The sequence below is a fragment of the Pteropus medius genome, unplaced genomic scaffold (genome assembly GCF_902729225.1).
Source record: "Pteropus medius unplaced genomic scaffold, Ma_sr-lr_union100, whole genome shotgun sequence".
NCBI classification, from domain to species: domain Eukaryota; kingdom Metazoa; phylum Chordata; class Mammalia; order Chiroptera; family Pteropodidae; genus Pteropus; species Pteropus medius.
The window spans coordinates 3,754,733-3,777,600 of NW_024352784.1; the positions used below are offsets into that span (position 1 = coordinate 3,754,733).

The 22,868-nt window shown below is 53.1% G+C and overlaps 2 protein-coding genes and 1 long non-coding RNA gene across 20 annotated transcripts in view; 2 read left to right on the top strand and 1 right to left on the bottom strand.

Moving 5' to 3' along the window:
- P2RY6 (pyrimidinergic receptor P2Y6) overlaps nt 1-12,260 on the top strand; it is a 39,776-nt gene extending 27,516 nt beyond the window's left edge. For 6 of the 17 annotated variants that reach the window (XM_039847992.1, XM_039847997.1, XM_039847988.1 and 3 more), the window contains 2 exons: nt 7,805-7,893; nt 8,541-12,260. In XM_039847992.1, coding sequence (XP_039703926.1) covers nt 8,575-9,561 — 987 coding nt within the window. In that variant the 5' untranslated portion in view covers nt 7,805-7,893; nt 8,541-8,574 and the 3' untranslated portion in view covers nt 9,562-12,260. Of the gene's footprint in view, nt 1-4,773; nt 4,828-4,946; nt 5,246-7,673; nt 7,894-8,540 lie in introns of those variants that run through there. The other 11 variants (XM_039847987.1, XM_039847989.1, XM_039847990.1 and 8 more) reach the window with 7 other exon arrangements.
- Nucleotides 12,261-14,891: 2,631 nt separating this feature from the next.
- LOC120590325 (uncharacterized) lies at nt 14,892-17,982 on the bottom strand. The gene is made up of 4 exons (XR_005649678.1): nt 17,443-17,982; nt 16,798-17,314; nt 16,170-16,244; nt 14,892-15,797 (listed from the first exon to the last, which is right to left on the bottom strand). It is a non-coding gene; the product is annotated as an uncharacterized LOC120590325 (long non-coding RNA).
- Nucleotides 17,983-18,484: 502 nt separating this feature from the next.
- Nucleotides 18,485-22,868, top strand: part of ARHGEF17 (Rho guanine nucleotide exchange factor 17) — a 54,547-nt gene continuing 50,163 nt past the window's right edge. For both annotated transcript variants that reach the window (XM_039847980.1, XM_039847981.1), the window contains exon 1: nt 18,485-22,088. In XM_039847980.1, the coding sequence (XP_039703914.1) occupies nt 18,882-22,088 (3,207 nt within the window). In that variant the 5' untranslated portion in view covers nt 18,485-18,881. The remainder of the gene's footprint in view (nt 22,089-22,868) is intronic.

Genomic DNA, 22,868 nt, shown 5'->3' on the forward strand with positions numbered 1-22,868 from the left:
CTTTCCTTCTTTCCTTCTTTCTCTCTTTCTTTTCTCTTTTTCTTCCTTCCCTCCTCCTTTCCTTCCTTCCCAGGACCAGTCATGTTTTATTAGGTATTAATTAGGCTGAGAAAGGATTCCGGGGTGCTGGGCGAAAGTCATGGCATGAATACAGAGTGTGCCCTTCACACTGGGCCATCTTCAGTGGTACTTGTGTCCCACTCATGCTTGAGTCCCTTGTAAGAACAACAGTAGTTGAAAAACACATAAGCTTTTCACCATAGAAACCCCAACGATGCTCCCTTTCTTCACATTGACATACTTGTTGTAATACCGGTAATAACCTCTTTGAAACACTCCAGCAATGCCTTTAGGAGTGAAATCCCACATCAGTATCAGCTTGGCAGCTCCCCTATTTTGACATCTATGAGTTTCTTCTCCCTCGATGGCGTGACTGACGCCATCTTGGAGGCCAGGGCGTCCACTCTGACTAGCCACGTGACGACTCTGGTTCTTTCTTGAAGAGAGATCCAAGTGGCACACCTCCACAGAAAGGTTCTTAAAATGGGACATCCTAGGGGTCCGGGCAAGGAACAGAGACCCTCCCACACCAGCTAAGGAAAGAGGGTTTATCAGAAGGTTTCTGGATCTCCCAGAGCCCTGGGAAGGATAAGAGATGCTACAGGCCTGGACTTGGGAAGCCGGTCACGTGGACTCTCCCTCTGCTGTCGCCACTGCCTTCTGGGCCCTGCGGTCTCTCTCGCAGTTCTCAGCCCCAAGACCACCCATGACTTCTCAGCCCTGTGCCCACCAGGGTCACTATGGTCTCTGACTGCTTCATCTTATTCCCAAGAGAGAACCTGTTGCTAACTTGCCAAACCTCAGTTTCCTTGCCTGCAAAGTGAATATGGTAACTATGAAGAATAAATGAGATATGGCATGTAAAGCATCTTTGCACAGTGCTTGGTGCATAGCCAGTGCCCAATAAAAACATCTGTCCAGATTACGGTGGGGATGACGTGAGCTCACTGATAGGTAGCTGGAGTCATAGCAGGGACTCAGGAGATGCAAGTTCCCTTTTTGCTCAGCCTGTGGAGGCTGAAGAGAAACTGAAAGGAGCAGCCTCAACCCCCAAATTCCCCAAAACTGCAGCTTCCCCTTCCTTGCACTCAAAATGGTTGTTTCAGTTCTAGCTTTAATTCCTGTTGAGCAGGAGGTGAGAAGGGGAAATGAGAAAGAGAAGAGAAATCAGGTGTCCTGCCCTCCCTGTGCCCTCCTTCTGCCAGGTTTGTCTGCTTTTGTGGCCAGCCTGATACCACAAGTGGAACCAAAACTCCTCTAGAAAGGATTGACTCTGCCCCCTGCTCATTGTCCTCTGGGTGCCAGAGGCAGCCAGGCTCTGTGGCCTAGAGGTAGGTCAGATTGGGGATAGGAAGTAGTGCCTAGGGGCATAGGTCAGATGTTGGTGTAACAAAGCACATCTCCCAGTGAGCTTTCTCAAGGTGGAATATTGTGGCCTGGGAGAGAAGGAGTGATCTAGCTGTCATGGGAAGTATGCAAGTAAGGGTCAGACAGACAAGCTCTGTCATGGAGGCTTCAGGGAGACTCCTTCTCTGAGTTGTTGGAAACAACTCTGGCTCAGATGCTCTTAAAGCCTCTCTGACCCTGAGGGTCCAGAACTCAGAGCCCTGACATTGGCCCCTGAGTAGCCAAGGCAGTAGCATCAGGAACCTGGCCTCAGGTTGGCCTGAGGTGGGCTCCAGGGGTCTTCCTTGCCCTAGGTTGGCTGTTGCCCAGGTCAAGGATGGGTTGGTGACAGGAGCACATAATGACCCTGTCAGGTAGGCATCATGCCTAGCCCTGTTTATCGGGTGGCAATTCAGGCTCAGAGAGGGTAGGTGGCTCGTGCTGGGTCGCACAGCAAGTTGGTGATGGATCGCAGCCTGTCTGACTCCTCATGGGAAGGAAACTGGGTCTTGACCTGTGTTATCCTGTGCCCTTGCTGCTAAACTCACAGGCTAGGGGCTGGGCAAGGGGGATTCCAGACCTTGTTTCCCAGCAGGCAGGCCAAAGTTGGGAGACCTATTCCCACATCCAGCTTGGTCTGGGCTGGTTCCTGGCTGGCTAGCAGGCTGTGACTCAGGCTTCCAGCTCCTGCTTCTGGCCGTCAGACCTCCTCATCCCTTCCAGATATGAGGGCCTTGCGGTGGGGGGAGGGGAGGGGAGAGGCTGCCAAGTCATCTAAAGGGTATCCTTAGACCATAGGATCCAAGCAGCCCAAGAAGCTTCAACCCTTGTCAGTTCTTCCTTGCATTTAAACTGAATTACTTCTGTTGCAGGCATAAATTGACCCCATATGTTGTTGTCCGAATTTTAAAAAAGTTGTCCCCTCTACCGGATGAGGGACTTCATTGTTTCTGCCAGGGGTATACCTGGAGGGGAACTGGGTGGTGGATACCTGGTGTCAGAGTGACACTCCCAGGGCCTCAACCTCAGACAGACAGGCTCAGCACTGGCCCTGTCAGCCTGCCAATGTCCCCAGTGGCTCCTGAGAGTCATATTGACCAGGCAAAGACCTGAGAACAGAGCTCGAGCTTATCTGGTAATGAGAAGTAGAGAAAGGCTGGAGACTGGCTCAAGAGGAAAGGAGGCTGGGAACCTGGTCCTGAGGTTGTTCAGTGCCAATCCCAAAGGGGAGGCCCCTGCTGTGTGCAGACCTGCCACCCAGCCCAAGGCCACTTTTCTGAAGGTGAGGCTGGCCGTCCTGGGCAGTTTGCTGGCGCCATCTCATGGCCATAGGCCCTCAGTGCAGGGAAGACATTTCCCTGGGAGTCCCCTGGACTTTGGGGGAACTTGGAAAAGGGGGCTGTAGAGTCAGAAAGACCCTGTTAAATTGCCACCTGGCTAGGACATCTTGGGAACCTCACTGGTCCTTCCTCAATCTTAGTTTCTTCATCTGTAAAATGGAAAGAAGAGTCCCCCACCCCACCTACCTAGAGCTGCAGATAGACTGTGGTGAGTTGAGGGAGCCCAACGTGGGGGCATTTAGGTGGGGCCTGGAATTGGCCATTCCATTAACAAGTGTTTATTGTGTACCTACTGTGTGCCAGGACACCTCACATACATGGTGTCATTTAATTCTTAAACCAGCCTATGTGGTAGATACCAATAATCATTCTCATTTCACAGATGAGAAAACTACAGGAAGGATAAGTAAGGATTATTCAAAGAAGGTGGGAAAAAGCATCCTAGGCAGAGAAAACAGCTTGTATGTAAGCTTAGAGGCTAGAAAGCCAGGCGGGGAAGGCTGAGGCTGAGCTCAGGAGCAAGGCAGTAGCATTTGGGTTCTGGCCTCCCATCTGGCCCCCTCTTTGCACAACTCATCCCATGCTCTAGCCACAATATTTATTTTTCATTTCTCACACAGGGTAGGCCCATTCCCTACCTCTACGCCTCCTACCTGAGATGTTCTCTTCAATCTTCAGAGTCCAAGTCCCCTTGACCCTTTAAGGCCCAGCAATAGACATGTCTTCTACAGGAACCTGTCCTGATCGCCCCTCCCAGGTGTACCTATGAGTCCTAACACCTAAGCTCTTCCTCCTGAGCCCAACCCAGCTGACAGGAACTGAAACCCAAACCCAAGATGACACTCCCAGGAAGCCCTCATAGTTGCTTCTATTCTTGGGACACACAGTGACCCATCCTGGTGGGGGTGACCAGGGGAGGTCATCCTGGAAGACTGGCTACTGGACTGAAGAGCAGGCCTCTCATGGGTCCCAGCACAGCTCAAATCAGACCGAGAAGTCCACACTCTTAACTGGCACAAGTGACTTCCTAGCACTGACTTGAATATGCAGTAGGTGCCCAATCCATGCACAATTGATGAAGTGTTTACCAGCTGTTTAAACTTAAATTTTCTCAGTTTGGTTTGAACTTTTGGCCCCAACTTGGTTGCTCAATTCCCTTGCCTATAAAATGGGTTTGTGAGTAAGGTCGGTGCTTATACCTCGCAGGGTAAAAAGGATCCTCCCTCCCTTTGGCAGTCCATCCTCACACTTGCTGGTGGCCAGTGTCACCACATTCTACTAAAGAGGCTCAAAGAGAGGAAGGGGCTTGTCCAGAGTCACGCAGTGAGTAAGGGCCAAGTGGAACGAGAACCTGGGCCTCAAACTTCCAAGGCAGTGTCCTTTCCCTGAACCACCCTGTCCCTCCTCCCCTAGTTACCTCAGCTGCTCCAAATCTAAGCCCACCTCCTCCAGGTCACCTTCCTGAGTGTTGCCTCCACCACTGGAGCTGGCTTCTTTGAGACAGTGAGGTGAGGAGCCACATCCCCTCCTCTAGTTGTTCTAATAGCTCTTGAGTCCTGGTCTGGCGGTGAGAAGGGGTGGGAGGAGGACTTGGCACAGGCAGGGAGAACTCGTGTGAGTTCTTAGGGCATCACCTCCATCCCCGCAACCGACACCCATCACTCCCCTGTGAGCTCCAGACCTGCAGTGGGGAAGGAGGCAGGGACTGCTAAATGGGGAAATATGGAAGTATCTGATGACATATAGTCAGTGCTCAGTAAAGGCTGTAGAGAAAAGGAAGACCGAAGAAGGACAGGAGAGGGTGGCTAAATAAGTAAGTGCATAAGTAGATTGCCACATAGAGGGATGGGCATGTCTGTAAATGAGATATTGAATGGATTGAGAAAGGAGAGGTGGATGAAGGAGTGGGTGACTGGGAAGATGACTGGGTATTACAGCTGAAGAAGGAACCAGAAACTATTTAATCACCAACCTGCCCGTTTGACAGATGAGAAAACATAGGGGGCTGAGGAGAAAGGAAGCTGCTGGGTTTGTGGCACTGGTAAGCAGCCTCTGGTCCCCCCCACCCACCCACCCACACACACACTCCTCTTTCTCTACTCTCCTCTTTCCTCTGCTGGGGTGGGAAAGGGTTCTGGGAAGGAGACCGTTTCTCCGCCTCCTTACTCCTCTAGGCCCAGTTTCCGCCAGAGCTTGGTGTTAGGGGTGTTAGGGAGGGGGTGGCTCCCCGTGGGGGCTATTTCAGTCAGAGACGGCCCTGCCAGGAAACAGAGGAAGCTGCCCGCCCTGTCAGAGGTGTTGAAACTTGGGCTGAGGGCAGGACAGTGGGAGCCTCACGTCTGGCTTCTCCTTGCTACACACTTGGGGCCACCAAGGCGCTTCAGGGACAAGAAGCACTTCAGGAACAGGAGGCTGCATGTGAGTTTTGGTTGTGTCTCCTGGCCACAGACCAGAGTGAGGTGGGTCTGGGATACAAGGCACTGTGACATTGGGCAGGCAAGCTGGGCTTATTGCCCAGAGGAGGTCCACAGGGTTGGGGAACATAGAGGAAGTTACTCTACCCAGATAGGGCATCAGAAAAGGAAGAAGCAAGATTGAATCTGGAACTTGATGGACACTTGGAGTTTTGATGAGCAAAGATAGGTTAAATGGCACTTTGTGTAAAGCAGACAGTAAAGATGAGGAGGCCGGAGAGGAAGTCTGGATCTCTGGCTGTGAGTGGCTGTGTGGCAACCTCGATATCTTGGGAACAGTGTGACAAGAGAGAAAGGGACAGGTAGGTTGGAGGGACCTGCGGTATTTCAGATGAGGCTAGAGGCTCTGCAGGAGCATGACTATCAGAGCAGAGGTTTGAGCTTTTCCCCAGAGGACAGAGCGATGCAGGGAAAGAGGTAATCGAAAGCCCCCCACTGTGGGCAGAGTAGCTGTAGCCCAGGAAGAGGCTGGAGTCTGAACTGGTCCAGGGCTCGGGGCCCAAGAGTAGATGACAGATTGTGAGAGCTAGAGGGAGCTAATGTCATCTGCTGCCCAGTGGCAGGGGCCACGCAAGCCCTTCCTCAGAACCAACTCCTGCCAAGACCTGGAAGAGTAACTCCTAAGTCCTCAGAAGGCAGAATGGATGTTCTCAGGGTGACAGCCAGGCCTGCCTTTCCTGGAGCAGACCTGAAGGTTTGCCCTGGATCCCCTCATGCAGCTCTGCTTCCTTCTAAGTGTACCCATCTCACCAGGGAGTCGGGGGCAGAAAATGACTGGAGTCTCCAGTCATCTAAGGTGGAGCGCTGTCTCTGCGGTGGTGTCTGAGGGCAGCAGGCCTCCCAAAGGAGGGTTCAGGGGCACAGCACAGTTCCTTCCACCAGTTTCCTCCTCCTCACCATGACCCTCTGCCCCAGCAGACTGCTCTCCTCTTAGGCCCTGCTTGCTCCACCTTCCTCCTCACCTGGGGACACCCTAGGGGGCTTCACACCCCAGTCTACCCACAGAAACCGTCTTCAACCATTAGGGTCTTGCTTCAACCTTCATCCTCCTTTGAAAAGTCTCTTCCATCCTCTGGCTTGCACTGGTCTACCCCCTCAGACAAGCAGATATATATGTATAGGTATAAGTATATGTATATATGTATTTCTGTATCTGTATCTATCTACCTACATCTATATCTATATACTGTGCCCTCATGCATCCATCAAGAAATAAATATTAATTAAATGCCTGGCGTGTGAAAACCAGAGAATGAGTTTATGAATGAAAGAATGGCCCGAAGAAATGAATGAAGACATGAATGAATGAACTTTCTCTTGCCTGTACTAATCTTGGCTTCCTTATTACAAAGGCGGGACTGCTGTGCTTCCTCCTTGGCTTCTCCCTTGTGCCTAACTAGTCAACTGAGCACCCAGCACTCCGAACTCATGGGCTGAAGCCCCACAAAGAATCTTTGGTAACTAAAGGTGATATAAGGTGTGGAACACAGAGAATCCAAACATCATCGTTTTGCAGTTGCCCAGAATCTGGGTAAAATATCTTCATCTAAATCAAATTTTAAGTTGGAAAATATTGGTGTGGGGAGTTATGTTTCCTTTAATATAACTTTTACAAATCTCATAACTTTACTTAGCTGATGCATTCACATTAAAAGCAGCTAACACTTGCCCTTTGTCAGGCACTGACTGATCCTCACAACAGCCCTATGAAGCAAGTGCTAAATTATCCCATATTATGGATGGGGAAACAGAAGCACAGAGGTTCAGTGATGAGCCTAAGGCCACATAGCTCACATGTGGCAGAGTGAGGATTTGAACCTGGACATCTGGACCAGAGCCCATACACTCGGCTTCAACCTTCTATCACCTTCTGAGTGCATATTTTTTCTGGGCCTTAGTTTCTCCCACCTCTAAAATAGGGAGGGGGAGGATTTGACTCACTATATCGATGGTTTTGTCTTACTGGCCTATTGGATTTAAATGGTGAATTCTCCCTAGATAACAGTAAATGTGGAAATGCTAGGTGGGAGGTGGGCATCAAGAAGTCAGACTTACAACATCAGGGGACCCTTTAAGGCATTTGTGCTACTGGCTCCCCACAAAACCCAGCCTGATACATTTTGCTGATGAGAACACAGGCCCAGAAAAGGCAAGTGACATGTCCTGGGTTGAACAGCATGGAAGAAGGGGAGCAAGGATTTGAACCAGGCCTACCTGGTTCTCTAAAGCTGGGCTTGTAACCTCTACGTTCCATGTCCATGGGCTACATTAAGTTTCCTCTGAGTCATGCAGTTGGGCTCATGCTCTGGCTCTGCCTCTAACTCACTAAGATTGAGCAGTCATCACCCCTCACTGTCTGGATTTCCCTCCCTATAAAGTAAGCTGTTGACCTCCCTCTGTGATTTGCCTTCAGGGAAGCTGTTTTCACTCTAGCCACCAGGGAGCGCTGTGACTTCAGTGGCTCTGCTAGACCAGTTGTAGCCTCAAGTCAACTAGAAGAAGGCTTAGGGAACTTCTGAATCACCCGCTTCCCTCAATTTACAGATAAGAAAACCGCAAGCGAAAGAAGAACCATGATTTTGAAAGGTGGAGTCCAGGCGGAGGAAGTGGGAGCTGTCCTTGGTGAGCTCATGGTGTGTGGACATTTTGTTCATGTTGTTTAATTGAGTTACTGGGCCCTCTCTACCCTGGGACCCTGGGCTGGGCTCTAGACACAAAGAAGCACTAGACCTAGCCCTTCTCAAGAGGTTCCTGGTCTGTGGGGGAGAGACAGACAGACTGGCCAGCCATGACCACAATCTCCAAACACCAGGGAGCCCAGGGAAGCCCTGCGTAGCATGATATAGTGCCTCTAACGTCATGACGTCCTGAGAAGTGGGTGCATCATTCCCGCATTTTTCAGATGGGAAAACCGAGACTCAGAAAAGGTATACCACTAGCCCAAGATCGCATAACTACTAAGTAGCAGAGTTGGGGTTCAAACCAAAGTCCATCAATCTCCGTTTACAGAAGAGAAATGTGACTAAGATTTTGAAGAAAGAAAAGAAGTTCACCAGGAAGACTGGTAGAACATGAATATTATAAAAAAAAAAAAGTAAATTGCATTTCTTCCAAGCTCGATCTTTATTGTAGTCCAGGTTTCCTTGAAGTGAGAGCTATGTGAGTCTTCCATGACATGGTCAGTATCAGAGATAGCTTAGGTGGGGAGATCTAGAGGGGCAGGGGCCTACTGGGTGGTTAGTGAGTGTGGTCACTGACAGGTTGTGTGTTGCTTCCCCAGCCTCTCCAGATGTAGGAAGCCTGGTCAGGCAGCCATGGAGTGGTACAATGACACAAACCAATCTCTGGGCTCACCACCCACCACCTGTGTCTACCGAGAAAACTTCAAGCAACTGCTACTGCCACCTGTGTACTCAGTGGTTCTGGTGGCCGGCCTACCACTGAATGCCTGTGTCATTGCCCAGATTTGCACATCTCGCCGGGCCCTGACCCGCACAGCCGTGTACACCCTGAACCTAGCCCTGGCTGACCTGCTGTATGCCTGCTCCCTGCCCCTGCTCATCTACAACTATGCCCAAGGTGACCACTGGCCCTTTGGCGACCTCACCTGCCGCCTGATCCGCTTCCTCTTCTATGCCAACCTACACGGCAGCATCCTTTTCCTCACCTGCATCAGCTTCCAGCGCTACCTGGGCATCTGCCACCCTCTGGCCCCCTGGCACAAGCGTGGGGGTCGCCGGGCTGCCTGGCTAGTGTGTGGGGCTGTGTGGCTGGCTGTGACAACCCAATGCCTACCCACAGCCTTCTTTGCTGCCACAGGCATCCAGCGTAACCGTACCGTCTGCTACGACCTAAGCCCACCCGCCCTGGCCACCCGCTACTTGCCCTATGGCATGGCCCTCACGGTCATCGGCTTCCTGCTGCCCTTTGCTGCCCTGCTGGCCTGTTACTGCCGTCTGGCCCGCCGTCTGTGCCGCCAGGATGGCCCAGCAGGACCTGTGGCCCAGGAGCGGCGTAGCAAGGCAGCCCACATGGCGGTGGTGGTGGCAGCTGCCTTTGCCATCAGCTTCTTACCTTTCCATATCACCAAGACAGCTTACCTGGCAGTGCGCTCTACACCCGGTGTCCCCTGCCCCGTGTTAGAGACCTTTGCAGCCGCCTACAAAGGCACACGGCCCTTCGCCAGTGCCAATAGTGTGCTGGATCCCATCCTCTTCTACTTCACCCAGAAGAAGTTCCGCCAGCGGCCACATGAGCTGCTACAGAAACTCACAGTCAAATGGCAGCGGCAGGGTCGCTGATTCCACCAAAGCAGGACACGTGGGGCCTGGACAGCCATAGTGTTTCCCCTGTGGCCGATGTACCAGAAGCCCCATCAACTCAAACCATGCAGAGAATTAGAGCTTAGCTCAGCTGGGCATGGAATGAGGTCCCTCATAGACCTCAAAATCTCAGCAACAATATTTATTGAGCCCTTTTACTGGATCAGGTCCTGTGGGCACAGAGACAGACAAGCCTGAGCCTGGCTCTCCAGAAGGTCCCAGTCAGCCATGGAGAATTGGGGAAGCCATGTTAAGCTGCTCACAAAAATATAGTGTGACATGTATTGTAATTGAGGAGCATGCTGCATGCTTTGGAGTCACCGAAAAAGGAGTGAGGAAAGATGGGAGGGGGAAATGAGACCTTCTGGGGAGAGATATTTGAGCCGGTTTTTGAAGGATAAATATGAGCTCTCTGAGTGTTATGTTCCATTCATTCAGCAAACCTTTACTGACACTTTGTGTTTAGGCCTGGTCTGGTTCTGGGGACCCAGAAGAACCAGCCCTAGACCTGCTCCATACAGGCTCCCAACTACTGGAAATACTGACAATGATGTCAAAGTTGTGACAGAGGGAAGTATGGCTTAGGGGGACTGGGTGCCCAGAGGATCCCCATGACCCAGTCCAAGGAGTCAGGAAAGAGCTCTCTGAGGGTGGGGCATCCAAACCAGATGCTGAAGGTTGAGTAGGAGCTCGGCAAACAGAAGCGGGGAGCATATTAGTGCAGCGTGGGCCAGCCCTATGCTAAGTTCTGCCTATAGGGCAGATGGGCAGAGAGCTGGGGTAGAGGGCATGTGGCCTCCTGTGTATGAAAGCCTAGAAACAAGAGCTATCCCATGGCCACTCTCCACAGAATGGCAGGAGTGTGCCAGGTGCTCCAAGCTGTGGAGGAAGAAATCAGAGAGTGCCTCTTAGCAGAGGTGGTGAAGAATCCAAAAAACAGAAAGACAGAGGCAGCTCCTGGTGGAAGGCTCTATGCACACAAAACCCAGAGGCAGAGATGCACTGAGCCTGGCCGTAAAGCAACAGTGAGTTTCAACTAAGCTCAGGGAGTTGGGTATGTGAGAAAGCAGGTGACAAGAAAAGGAGCTGGGTGGGACCAAAGCATTAAATGCCAGGAAGAGCCCCAGACCTTACTTTTCCTTTGCCCACCTCTTCAAATGTGCCTCTTGCAGGCTCAGGGTGTCCTCGATATCTGGGACACCTCCACCAGGACCCCTCCATTAGGGGAAATAACCCTTCAACATTGCTTCATTCTAAAAGGAGAAATCAGCAGCTTGAGGAGACTCAGAGCCATCCCAGGAGGCTAAAACATGCAGGTCCCATGGTCACGGGCCTGCCAACCAGTCTCAAGACAGACTACTCCCACTGGGCTCCTCTCCTGCCCTCTCAGCTCCATCATTCTGGCCTGCAGGTACCTGGAAGGCTACCTGGAGGCCATCTCATATGGAGGTATCTCAAACACAGACCCAAGCCTTAAAAAGTCTTGGAAAGGCATCTTTACTGAAGGTCCCGAGGACGCAGCAAAGGGGAATCATACCAGGGAAGGCCCTCCCAAGTTCTCCTCACCTGCATACCTCTCCTTTCAGCCGCACCTCTGCAGGTCCCCATCATGTCTGCTTTTTCTTTATCTCTTCTCCCCACCGCCCCTCCTCCCCTCTAACTTCTCCTGCAGGCCTTATTCCCTCCTCCCAAATCTCAGTTTTCCTTGGAACACTGAGTTTCCAGTGGAACAATCGGGCCTGCTCTTGGCTGCTGGTATACCACAGACCTTGTACATGATAGAACCAAGATGGCAAGGAGAGTCTTCCTTTTTTAGAAAGGAAGAGGAATGGACAGAGGGACGAGGCAAGGAGGGGAAGGACTGTATAACTGATCCAATATTTTCCTTTTAGCCTGCCTAATCTCCAAAGCTGTTGTGCAATGGGGCCATTCAGAGAAGGACTCTGGAGAAGCTAAACTCGGTAGTAATGCCAGAGGTGTGCTTGCAGCTGGGGAGTGGGGAAACCAGGCCCAGCCCACCCTGAGAATCCATTCCAAGTACCCTTGCTGGAGAGGCTGAAAATTTGGACAGAGGGAACTTTTATTTTGTGGACCAAAGTAAGATAGAAATTTGGGAATGTCAGAAGACCGAGGATGGTTCTTATTCCCTATATAGCACCATGCCATGCCTAGCAGTACAGATATTACCCACACTGCATCTTGTTCCAAGTCCTGAGACCAATCTCTTTGGTCGCTTCTGATGGAGGAGTGGGCGAGAGGGAGAGCAGAAGGTGGAGGGCCTCTGTCCATGGCCCAGGCTGAGCCCCTATAGAAACCCAGATGACAGTCTCAGGAGACTACTGAGAACTGTGACCTTGTGGTTACTTTTCTAAGAGTGAAAATTGTGGGCCACAGGTAAATTCCATTTCCAGCTTCCCTTTGCAAAGCAGAATAGAGGTTACAGATTTCAGAGCAAGGCCACCTGAGTGAGTATCCTGGCTCTACCATTTACTAGCTGTGTTGTTCTGGGCAAGTTAGTTAACCTCCTTGTACCTTAACTTCCCTAAATGTAAAATGGGAATAATAATGAAATCTATCTTGTAAAGTTTTTGTGAGGATTAAATTAATTAATATGTGCAAAGCACTTAAACAATGCCTGGAACATAGTAAGCATGCAATAAATGTTACTCTTATAGTGATTTTGCCTTTTTAGCACACACCTTTCTACAGTGTCTATCTCTAGAAATCATCATAGGAGATTTCTAAACAAGAAACTTTAAGCAGGGGATTGCCACAATTTCTATTTCTCTTTTACCTGGGAGGCAGCTGGTCTTTCAAGAAAAAAAAAAAACAACTCAGCACACTTTCTTGAGAGCAAGTGCCATAATCCATGAGCTCCATCTGTTCCTCTAAAGGAAAATCATTTATTACATGCCAGTACCAGGGACTCCAAGTGCCATTTTGGGGGCTCAAATTGCTCCTTTTCTTCTCTCTCCTTTTGTCTCTTTCCTCCTCTTCATCCCCCTTCTCCCTCCTCATTTTAACCAGAGCATACTCAGTGATGGGGCGAGGGTTGAGGGCTTACCCCGGGGATGTCTACTTGCTGGAGTGAGAACAGAGAGAACACAGACCAGGCTGTAGATATGGAGTATGGTGAGGAGCAGAGGAACCATGAGGGCTCGAAGGGGTCCAAGGTGATTATTCTATGAGTTGGAGATTTCCCAGGGGATAGAGCAGTGCAGGGTGGGTCTTGAAGGATAGATGTAACTAGACTGAAGGAAAGAAGATAAGAGTGTTCTTGGTACCAAGATCAGCACAGGCAAAGGCATGGAAGCTACTGGAGGAAGGATAAGGGTTGTGGCCTGAGATGAGGCTGGAGAGTTGGCAGGGCTAGAGAATAATGGTTAGCTGCCAATCCAGGAAGCACTGGGGACCTGCAACAATGACAGCAGTGACCACTTGCTGGGCTCTGCAATTTCCAGGCATCATGCAATATGCTCTACACACATCTTCTCACTTAATCTTTATAATACTTCCTGTTATAGAAGGGGGAACCGAGGCCCAGATGTAGAAACTGACTTTCCAAGGCCACGCAGCCTTTCTCTAACCCAAATAGTAGATCCCCCTGCCTCCCTCCCTCCCTCCCCTCCCTTCCCTTTCTTCATCTGCCTTCCGAGTGCCCACCTGCCCCAGCCAGTCCCAGGAACTGGGGACCCCTAGGAAGTTGTAACAGAGACAGCTAAGTGGCAACCACAATATCAATTCTCTTTTAGCCGGACATATGGCTTCCCAAGATGAAAACTCCATTTCCCAGCCTCTCTTGCAGCTAGGTATGGCCAGGTAACTTATTCCTGGCCAATGGGATATAAGCAAAGTACCCTGAGACAGTTTAATATGGTAAGAGAAATATCTTTAAGAAACAGGTGGTATCTGTTCTTTGTCTCCCCTCCCTTCTTGTCACTTACAATATGAATGTGACTGCTAGAGCACCATCTTGTATCAGGAAGACAAGAGTGCCTTCTGTGGCTGGTAGAGCCCAGGTGGAGCCCAGGCGGTGTCCTGTACTGGGGTAGGGGACTCCACCTGGGTGGGAGCTAAGAGTCAACAGGGTCTGGAGACAACCAGAAAGGCTTCTTGGAAAAGGTGCAAAGCCTGAGGAGTGGTCACTCCACTTTGAGCTTGAATCTGAGGGGTAGATGGGCCTCCTGAGGGAGAGAGTAAGAAGAAGGGGGGTCTGGATAGAATCCTGAAACTCCAACATCAGGGGACTGGGGAGGAGGAGGAACCAGAGAGGTAGAGTTCAAAGCATGGAGGTCTCTGAATGATGGTGACATAATAGGGCAGTAGAGTTGGGTGAGGGAGGAAGGGAGAGTGGAAGGGGATGGAGGAGAGGAAGTGAAGGTAATGGGTGGAGAAGTTAAGAGAGGAAGGCTCTGAGGAAGGCCAGGCTCAAAGAAGGTACTTTCAGGACAGGAGATCTGTGAGTGTTGGCTATTGGCAGTTGAGGACAGGAAGCCAGCAGGGCAGAGTCAAGGATGTGGGAGCCAGAGAGGCAGGAACCAGGGTTTGTATTTGGGGAGACTTCCATTCAAAGCAAGAAAAGCCCAGGGGCTTTGGATCTGTCCTAGAAATGGTTGAGGCTGCCTCCTCTCTCCTTCATTCATTTGTTCAACAAACATTCTCTGTGCTCTTCGGAGATGGTGATAGGCATACAGACCCAGACCCTACCCTCAAAGGGAATCCAGGGGGCTAGGGTTTAGACAAGGAAACAGACAGTTCCTCCAGTAAACAACCTACTGTATGTTAGGCATCATGCTAGGCAGTGGGTCCCTGCCCTCAGGGAATTCCCAGTCTGATGGAAGAAAATGGCAATAATGAAATAAACACATACAGATGTGGATCATTACGGTTGGGGAGGAGAGTTCAGAAAAACATAAAGAGGGCCAGGGGCAAAGAAGGTCTCCTAGGGAGACAATAAGTTCATGAAATAGTCAAGAGATGCTGGAGACCATGGGGGCCCTGATCCTGCTTGAGGGACAGAGGTTTCTTAGCTGAGCCCAATGGCCTCAGAAGGCATTAACTTTGTGCAGGTCTGTTACTGACACTGTAGCTTTGAACAAGCTCCATCATTTCTCTGAGCCTCTGTTTCCTTACCTATAAAATAATGATAATATTATAAGCCCTCCCTAAGCCACCAGGGGTACTGAGCATGGAAAGTTTAGGGCAGAATTTTCATGAAGTACAAAAAAGTATTATAACCCAATAGAAGAATGGGCAAGCAGCACAAACAGGCACTTTACAGAAAATAAAACACGGATAAGAAAAAAACATAGAAGAGACATTCAATTCTATCTTAACAATGCCTCCTCATGTTCATGTTAAGTAGTCACATGGCCCGTTGCCACGAACACTTCTGTGCATGTGCACCTGGAGTGTACAAAATGCTCAGAGCAGCACTGTTCACAAGAGCAAACACCTGGAAACATTCAAATGCTCATCCACAAGAGAGTGGATGAATACACTATGCTATATTCACACAATGGAATATTTCACACAGCCAGAATGCACCATACTGACGATATGCAACCATATGGATAAATCTTAGCCGTATAATATTAAGTAAAAAGAGATTTCAAAAAAATATATACAGCAAGATGTGCTTTTTGTAAACTTAAAAACAATGAAAATGAAAACATATACTTTAAAGAAATATGCAGTTGCAATAAAACTGTATAAAAAGAAAAGCAAGAGAATGCTGAACACAGGAGGTGATGGTTATCTTGGGTGGTGGGGCAGCAGGAGTGGTGGGGGGACTATATAATGAGATGTAGGACATTGTAAAGGTCTTAGTTGGTTTGTTGTTTGGCGGGAGTCAAATAACTGGTGAGAATGTGTCATGCACAAAAGATTATAAATAATCCAATTCTGTGTGCTTGAGGTCTAATTGTACAGGAAAGGGACGGGACAATCTCAGGTCATTTTCTAATAGGAGTCAGGAGCCAGGAATGGAGTCAGGAGCCAGATTTCCTTCCTGGAGCTCATTTTTTCTTGGGGTACTCTCGCTCCTCATCTTTCTTCCTCTTAAGTACTTAAGGCCCATCACTGGCCATGACTGTGACCGTCACAACCTTCCCATCTTGATTTCTCCAAGGGATTCTACAGCCTTGATCTCGCTGAGTTGCCAGGACTCGCTGGGTAGATAAGTTGTTTTCATTCCTCTTTCACAGGTGAGGAGCCTGAGGCCCAAATGGTGAGAGTTACCTGCTAGGGTCACCCAGCATATCTGTGAAGGTGCCTGCATTAGGCCCGGCTCTAGACTCCCACTACCATGTTCTTCTCTCCACCCTGGTGCCCAGCACTCCCAGCCCCCTCCTAGATGAGTCTTTTGAGGGCTAAAAACACCCAGGTCCCTCCGTGCCAGGCAGATGACTTTGTCTTATCCTAAATCAGAAGGGGCTGAGGGTGGGGGTACTCATGAGGTGCTGTAAGCAGCCAAGGCACCTTCTGACTGTGTGAGCTTCCCTTTGGGGGGAGGCCCAGGCTAAATCTTTAAAGACCCTCCCTCTCCACCATGGGGACCCCTCATCCAAAGCCCCAAGCCAGCTCACCTCATGCATGGCCAAGCTGAAGGATGCTGGGAACCTGTGTCCTGAGTCTCCACTCCTCTCCATCAGTTTGCTCATCTGTGATATGGGAAAAAGAACTTCTATCCCAGAAGTGATATGGACACAGAATATGACAGGGTATGAAAGAGTTTGGGAAAGTACAAATTACAAACGAAGGGGCATCATTATCAGAGGAAAGCAGTGACTCCTGGGATGAGGGTCCCCGCCCCCCAACCATACTAAAACTGCCCCAAAAGAATAGAAATAAAACTCTAGAAAAGAGTCTGACTTCAAATAGGGTCAAAGAGAGGCACCGCTGGGGAAGCCCTAAACCCACTCCTCACTTTTCAGATGAGACAGCTGAGGCCCAGGGAAGTGCAGAGATTTACCCAAGGTCACACAGCAAGACAAGGACAGAAAGGGACTAGGCCAGGCAGGACTCTCTTCCTTTTCATTGATTTCCCAGTGAAGAGGGAGAAATGTTCTGGTCCCTTTGAGGCAGAGCTGAAACCAAGCTGGAACTTACAGGAGGTTGGTTTCAACTCAAAAAGGAAGAGCTTTCTCCCTACAGCAATTTCCCACAACCCAAGGGAAGCAGCAAGCAGGGCCCAGGATGCTGGCTGAGCCCTACCTCTCTCGGGGCAGTCAGGCAATCCCTGAGTGTCTACCATTCTGCCCTTTCATCTGGACAAGGGCCTCCTGCTCCCAGGGCCTCCTATCTTAGGCCCAGCCACAGGCCTGGGGCTGAGGAGACCAAAAGGATCTTCTGTTCCTGGGGATGGTGAGCGCAGGCCCAAGGAGGAGGAGATTGCTGCTGGCTCAAAGGAGAAAGAACTCCTTTCTTCATCAGGAATCTGGGACTAGGGAAGGCTGTCTGGAAGAGCATGGTGTTTGAAGCACCTAAAATCCAAATTTGAGTCATAGCAAGAGCTGCCATTTCCTGACTTTGACACTGGTCAAAGTTACTTCTCCTTCATGACCTGTAGAAAGGGCGATAATATCGACTACCAAGGGTGGTTCGAAGGCTAAATAAAATAAATGGAATAATATTACTCATACACAGAAGGCACTCCATAAATTCCCATTCGTTCACTCAGATGTAGAGGAGCTGTCCCGCACAAAGCGGGGCCCAGAAGAATGAACGGGACCTAGCAGAGGCAGATGGGAGAGGGGAAGGCCCCAGTATCCGGTACAATGCGAGACTTGCCCGACCCGGGAGCAGAGGTGGGAGGGGAAATCAAGGGCTGGATCAGCTAGAAGCAGAAATGACCCACACCTTCCTTGTCATGAGGGTGGAGCAACCGCAGGTAGGAGTGGAGGTTTGGCATTGGCAAGTCAAGGGCGTTCCTGTCGAAGCTCCTTTTGTATATGAGGCCAAAGGAAGGGCAGTGTGCTTTAAGAAGGACTTAGTTTTAAAACGGCTCCTGCAGGAACTAGCGAACTGAAAGGAAGTAAAAGAAGTGAAGTCTTTCCAATCCTCCGTTTTTTTGGTGGTGAGTGCTATTTTATCAGTCCGGGGTTCCGAAGAGAGAGAGGGGCAACTCTGGCCGGTAGAGGGTGCAAGAGCCACTTACTCCAAAGAACTGAGTAAAGAGGGGACGCGGCGCTGGGCGGGCAGCTGGAAACAGGAGAGCGGGCGGGAGCGCTGCCATAAAGGGTGGGACTTTAGGAGCGGCGTGGACAGTTTTGGCAGACGGTCAGAGCTGGACAGGCCACAGAGGTAGGAGAGGGCGGGGCGTTTGGGGCTGCGAGGGGCTGGACCTGGCAGCAGTTACAACGGGATTCGCCTCCGAGGGCCGAATAAAGGGCGTGGCATGGGCGGGTGAAGGGGCGGGACAAGGACTGGCCAGAGCCCGAGTCCGCCTGCGGTGCCCAGTGCTCCCCCTGGCGGCGAGCCCTTCCCCTTTCCTGGCTGGGAGAGCCGTGTACCTGAGTGTCGGTGTGTACGAGTGAGTTTGTGGGTCCGAGGTTGCCATGTTGGTCCCCATGTTTCCGCGCGAAAGGAGCTGAATGGCAGTGTGTGCGTCGCCCTGGCTGTATGTCCGCGGAGCTGACCACACTCAGAGCTCGTGTGTGTCGAAGCAAGTCCTTGGGGGACAGCTCGGGCCCTAAGGGTCGCATGGGTCTGCATGTGCTCAGGCAGTCTTGTTTCTCCTTCGGCTCCTCCCTGGTTCCCTCCCTCCTACTAGCGATTCCCAGCGTTGTGCGCGCGGGGAGCCCACCCCCTCTTTTGGGCTCGAGGCCCCGCCCCCCGCCCCCTTTCCTCTGCCACAAAGTTTATTTGCAACAAAAGGGAGCGAGGAGCGAGCAGCCAAGAGGGAGGGAACGGGAGCTGGAGCGGGAGCGCGAGTGCAGGCGGGCCGGCTGGCGGGCGCAGAGCCGAGGAAGGGATCCGGACCGGGCCAGGCCGCGCGCTATGCTCCGGGTCGCACCAGCTGGTGCGGGAACCAGGCCTGGGAATCCGCGCTGAGGCGGGAGGGACCGCGCGGGATGGAGCCGGAGCTGCCCGCGTCCGCAGAAACTTGAGCCGCGGCAGATTAAGCTCTGCTGTAGTCTTTGCGCCCTCTCCCGCAGCCACCCCCCCGTCGCCCCGCACTACGGCTGTAGGACCCAGGCCTTCGGGACCCCGGTCGCTGCGATCCTTCGGGGCGGAAGCGTAGGGGGGGTTGGCCGCGGTTCCCCGAGGCCAGCCCCCCCAGAGTGAGTGCCGCCACCATGGCGGACGGGGCGCCCCGGCCCCCGCTGTATCGCAGCGTCTCGTTCAAGCTCCTGGAGCGTTGGAGCGGCGGGCCCGGGCCGAGGGAGGGGGCCGCGGACACCCCCGGGCTGCGGCGCCGCGCCTCGTGCAGGCCGGCTGCGGCTGTCCCGGGCCAGCCCTCCCGGCGCGTGTCCAAGCTGGCGTCCGGGCCCCCGGCCGCCCCCGCGCAGCCGCGCCCGCTCCGCAGCCTCTCGCCGTCGGTGCGCCAGCTCTCCCGGCGCTTCGACGCGCCGCGTCGGGACGACGACTCCGCTGCGGCCCGGGACGGGGGCGTCTCCCCCGGAGCCGCGGAGGAAGCGGCCGAGGGCGCCGCGCGCGGGGCCTGGCCCAGCGTCACCGAGATGCGCAAGCTCTTCGGTGGCCCAGGCTCCAGGCGGCCCAGTGCCGACTCTGAGGCCTCGGGGACGCCCAGCCCGGAGGGTGCCGCGTGGGAGCTCCCGGCCCGGGAGCCCCGGCAGCCACCGACGCCACCTCCTCGGACGTGCTTCCCCCTGGCGGGCCTGCGTTCAGCGCGGCCGCTGCCCGGCCCAGGGACCGAGGGGAGGAGGCGGCGGCAGCAGCAGCAGCAGCAGCAGCAACAGGAGCGGGCGCAGCGTCCGGCGGATGGTTTACATTCTTGGCATAGCTTCTCCCAACCGCAGGCCGGGGCCCGGGCCTCCTGCTCCTCCTCCTCCTCCATTGCCTCCTATCCTGTCAGCCGCAGCCGAGCTGCCAGCTCCAGCGAGGAGGAAGAGGAGGGCCCACCGCCTCAGCCTGGGGCGCAGAGTCCGGCCTACCACGGCGGCCTCTCCTCGGGCAGTGAAGAGGACCAGGACGGTGAGGGCGGTCACCGCTGGGGAGGGAGGCTGGGGCCCAGGCCTGGAAGCTTCCTCGTGGATAAGGACTGCAGGCCAGACAGTTATGGGTTAAATCTGGGCAGCATGGACTTGGCTGGGGGAGCCAGGAGCCCGGAGCCTCCAACATCTCCAAGAGCCCCTAGTGAGGAGGGACCCCGGGAATGGGGTACTGGCTCACCTCCCTGTGTACCAGGTCCCCAGGAGGGACTTCGGCCCTTGTCAGACACCGTGGGGGGAGCTTACCGCGTGGCAAAGGTGAGCTTTCCCGCCTATTTGGCCAGCCCATCAGGCTCCCGTGGAAGCAGCCGTTATTCCAGCACAGAGACCCTCAAGGATGAGGATCCTTGGGCTAGTCGGGGTTCTGGAGGCTGGGGTGTGTATCGCTCCCCTAGCTTTGGAGCTGGAGAAGGGCTCCTCCTAAGGCCCCAGGTTCGAACCCGCACCAAGGGACCTGTGGGCACCACGAGGGCACTGAGGGATGGAGGATCAGAGTTGGACAAGAGTGGGCAACGAAAGTCCTTGTCAAATCCAGACATTGCCTCGGAAACACTGACGTTGCTTAGTTTCCTGCGTTCAGACCTTTCAGAGCTGAGGGTCCGAAAGCCTGGCGTGCGCCCTGGGGACCTTGAGAGTGGCCCCTTAGATGGCAGAGACTCACTATCAGCAGGTGGTCTGGTGGGGCAACTTGGGCCTGTGACCCCCTCAGCCCCAGCAGCACCTGGCACCCGCCCCACACTCAAGGACTTGACAGCCACCCTGCGAAGGGCAAAGTCCTTTACCTGCTCTGAGAAGCCCATGGCTCGCCGCCTACCCCGAACCAGTGCCCTGAAGCCCAGCTCCTCTGAGCTCCTGCTGGCAGGCCCAGGTGCCGAGGAGGACCCACTGCCCCTCGTCGTCCAGGATCAGTATGTGCAAGAGGCCCGTCAGGTTTTTGAGAAGATCCAGCGCATGGGTGCCCAGCAGGATGATGGAAGTGATGTCCCCACTGGAAGCCCTGACTGGGCAGGGGATATGACCCGAAGGCAACGATCCCAGGAGGAACTCTCTGGCCCTGAGTCCAGCCTGACAGATGAGGGCATTGGGGCAGACCCTGAGCCTCCTGTTTCAGCCTTTTGCAACCTGGGTACTACAGGGGCGTGGCGACCCCTTAACTCATCCTCGGCCCAGACCAACCAATTCCCTGGGGCCGAAGATAGTCTGGGAGGGTGGTCCCTGGTGTCCCCTGATACCCCTCCCACACCAGGTGCCCTCCGCAGGAGACGAAAAGTCCCACCTTCAGGCCCTGGTGGGACTGAACTCAGCAATGGGGAGGCAGGTGAGGCCTACCGGTCTCTGAGTGACCCAATTCCACAGCGCCACCGGACTGCCACCTCTGAGGAGCCCTCTGGGTTCTCCGTAGATAGCAACCTCCTGGGCTCGCTGAGCCCCAAAATGGGGCTTCCAGCAGCCCCAACTGTGGATGAAGGCTTGACCAGCGGCCACAGTGACTGTTCTGTGGGTAGTGAAGAAAGCAAAGGATACCAGGAGGTCATTCAGAGCATTGTTCAGGGGCCTGGTGCCTTGGGGCGTGTGGTGGATGACAGGGTTGCTGGCAAAGCCCCCAAGAAGAAATCTCTGAGTGACCCCAGCCGTCGTGGAGAGCTGGCAGGGCCTGAATTCGAGGGCCCTGGAGGGGAGCCCATCCGAGAGGTCGAGCCAATGCTGCCTCCATCCAGCAGTGAGCCCATCCTTGCAGAGCAGCGGGCAGAAACAGAAGAGCCCATTCCTGCCAGGGGCCGGGCACAGTCTGAGAGGGCCCTACCTGAAGCCCTGCCTGCCTCCCCCAGTGCCCAACGTGATTTCCACCTTGACTCTAAACTAGCTGATGTTCTGTCCCCACGGCTCATCCGCCGTGGTTCCAAGAAGCGCCCAGCCCGGAGCAGCCATCAGGAGCTACAGAGGGAGGAAGGCAATCAGGATCAGACTAACAGCCTGTCTCAGGCCCGATCCTCCTCCAAACATGTTCGTCATGCCAGTGTGCCTGCCACCTTCACGCCTATTGTGGTACCTGAGCCACCGACTTCTGTTGGCCCCCCTGTGGCTGTGCCAGAGCCCATGGGCTTCCCTGCCAAAGCCCACCCCAAATTGCAGGCACCGTCACTCGAGGATGTCACTAAGCAGTACATGCTGACTCTCCACTCTGGTGAGGTGCCTGTGCCAGTGCCAGTGGATATGCCCTGCTTGACTCCAGTGGTTGTACCGCCCTCTACCGAGGCCAAGCCCCCCGAGACAGCCAGGGCTCCAGATGAGCCTGCCTCAGCAAGCAAGTGCTGCAGCAAGCCACAGGTGGTGAGTCTTTTGTGGGGGGGCCTTTGGGGTGGGGCTGAGGGAGGACTTTGGGCACTGACTTCCACAGGAGCCTTTTAAGAGTGCTCACTGGGCAGGTACCCAGGTCTGAAGGTGCTTTTCTGGTCGTGGAAGTGCCTAGGCAGTTTTAAGAGTATTGACACAGGGTACCACAGGGGTGTGGCGACCCCTTAACTCCTCTTCCTCGGCTCTATCTATTCAGGCCCCAGGGGCTTCAGGTTTCTGCTGATGCTAATGTCAAAGTTTCTTACCTGCTCCAAGGTGTTCTAGGAGATAATTATACAGGGTTCTAATCTCATCCTTTAGCTGTTTCTCAGGGACTGGTTTTAGAGATTACTATCTGGTTCTTTGTTTTAAATACACAAGGAGATGGGAGGGTGTTGGAACTTTCTGAAGGGCCTTGCCGCCCTATTGGCCAGAACTCTTGCATGATGTTTGGGCTTGGGGGCCCACAGTGGACATGAGTTTGCCCTTCCTCATGTGGCTTTCCTGTGGCAGATCAAAATGTGGGTCTGTCCCTGGGCAAATTGGAGAGGTACAAGGCAATTCTTTATAGAGTAGCACAGAGGGGTCCATAAAATATATTGGTGGCCCTGGTCTTTTCTCTGTGATTCAGTCTCCCCATTGTAAAGTCAGGGGGGTTGTGGAAAAGGTGGTGCCTGTGTCTCCAGCTGGTGCTGTGCAAATTTGGTGGGGGGAGTGTGTGGGTTAGAGTTGGAGCACTCTTGGGTCCTGAGGTCTGCCAGAGCCTCTTCAGATTAG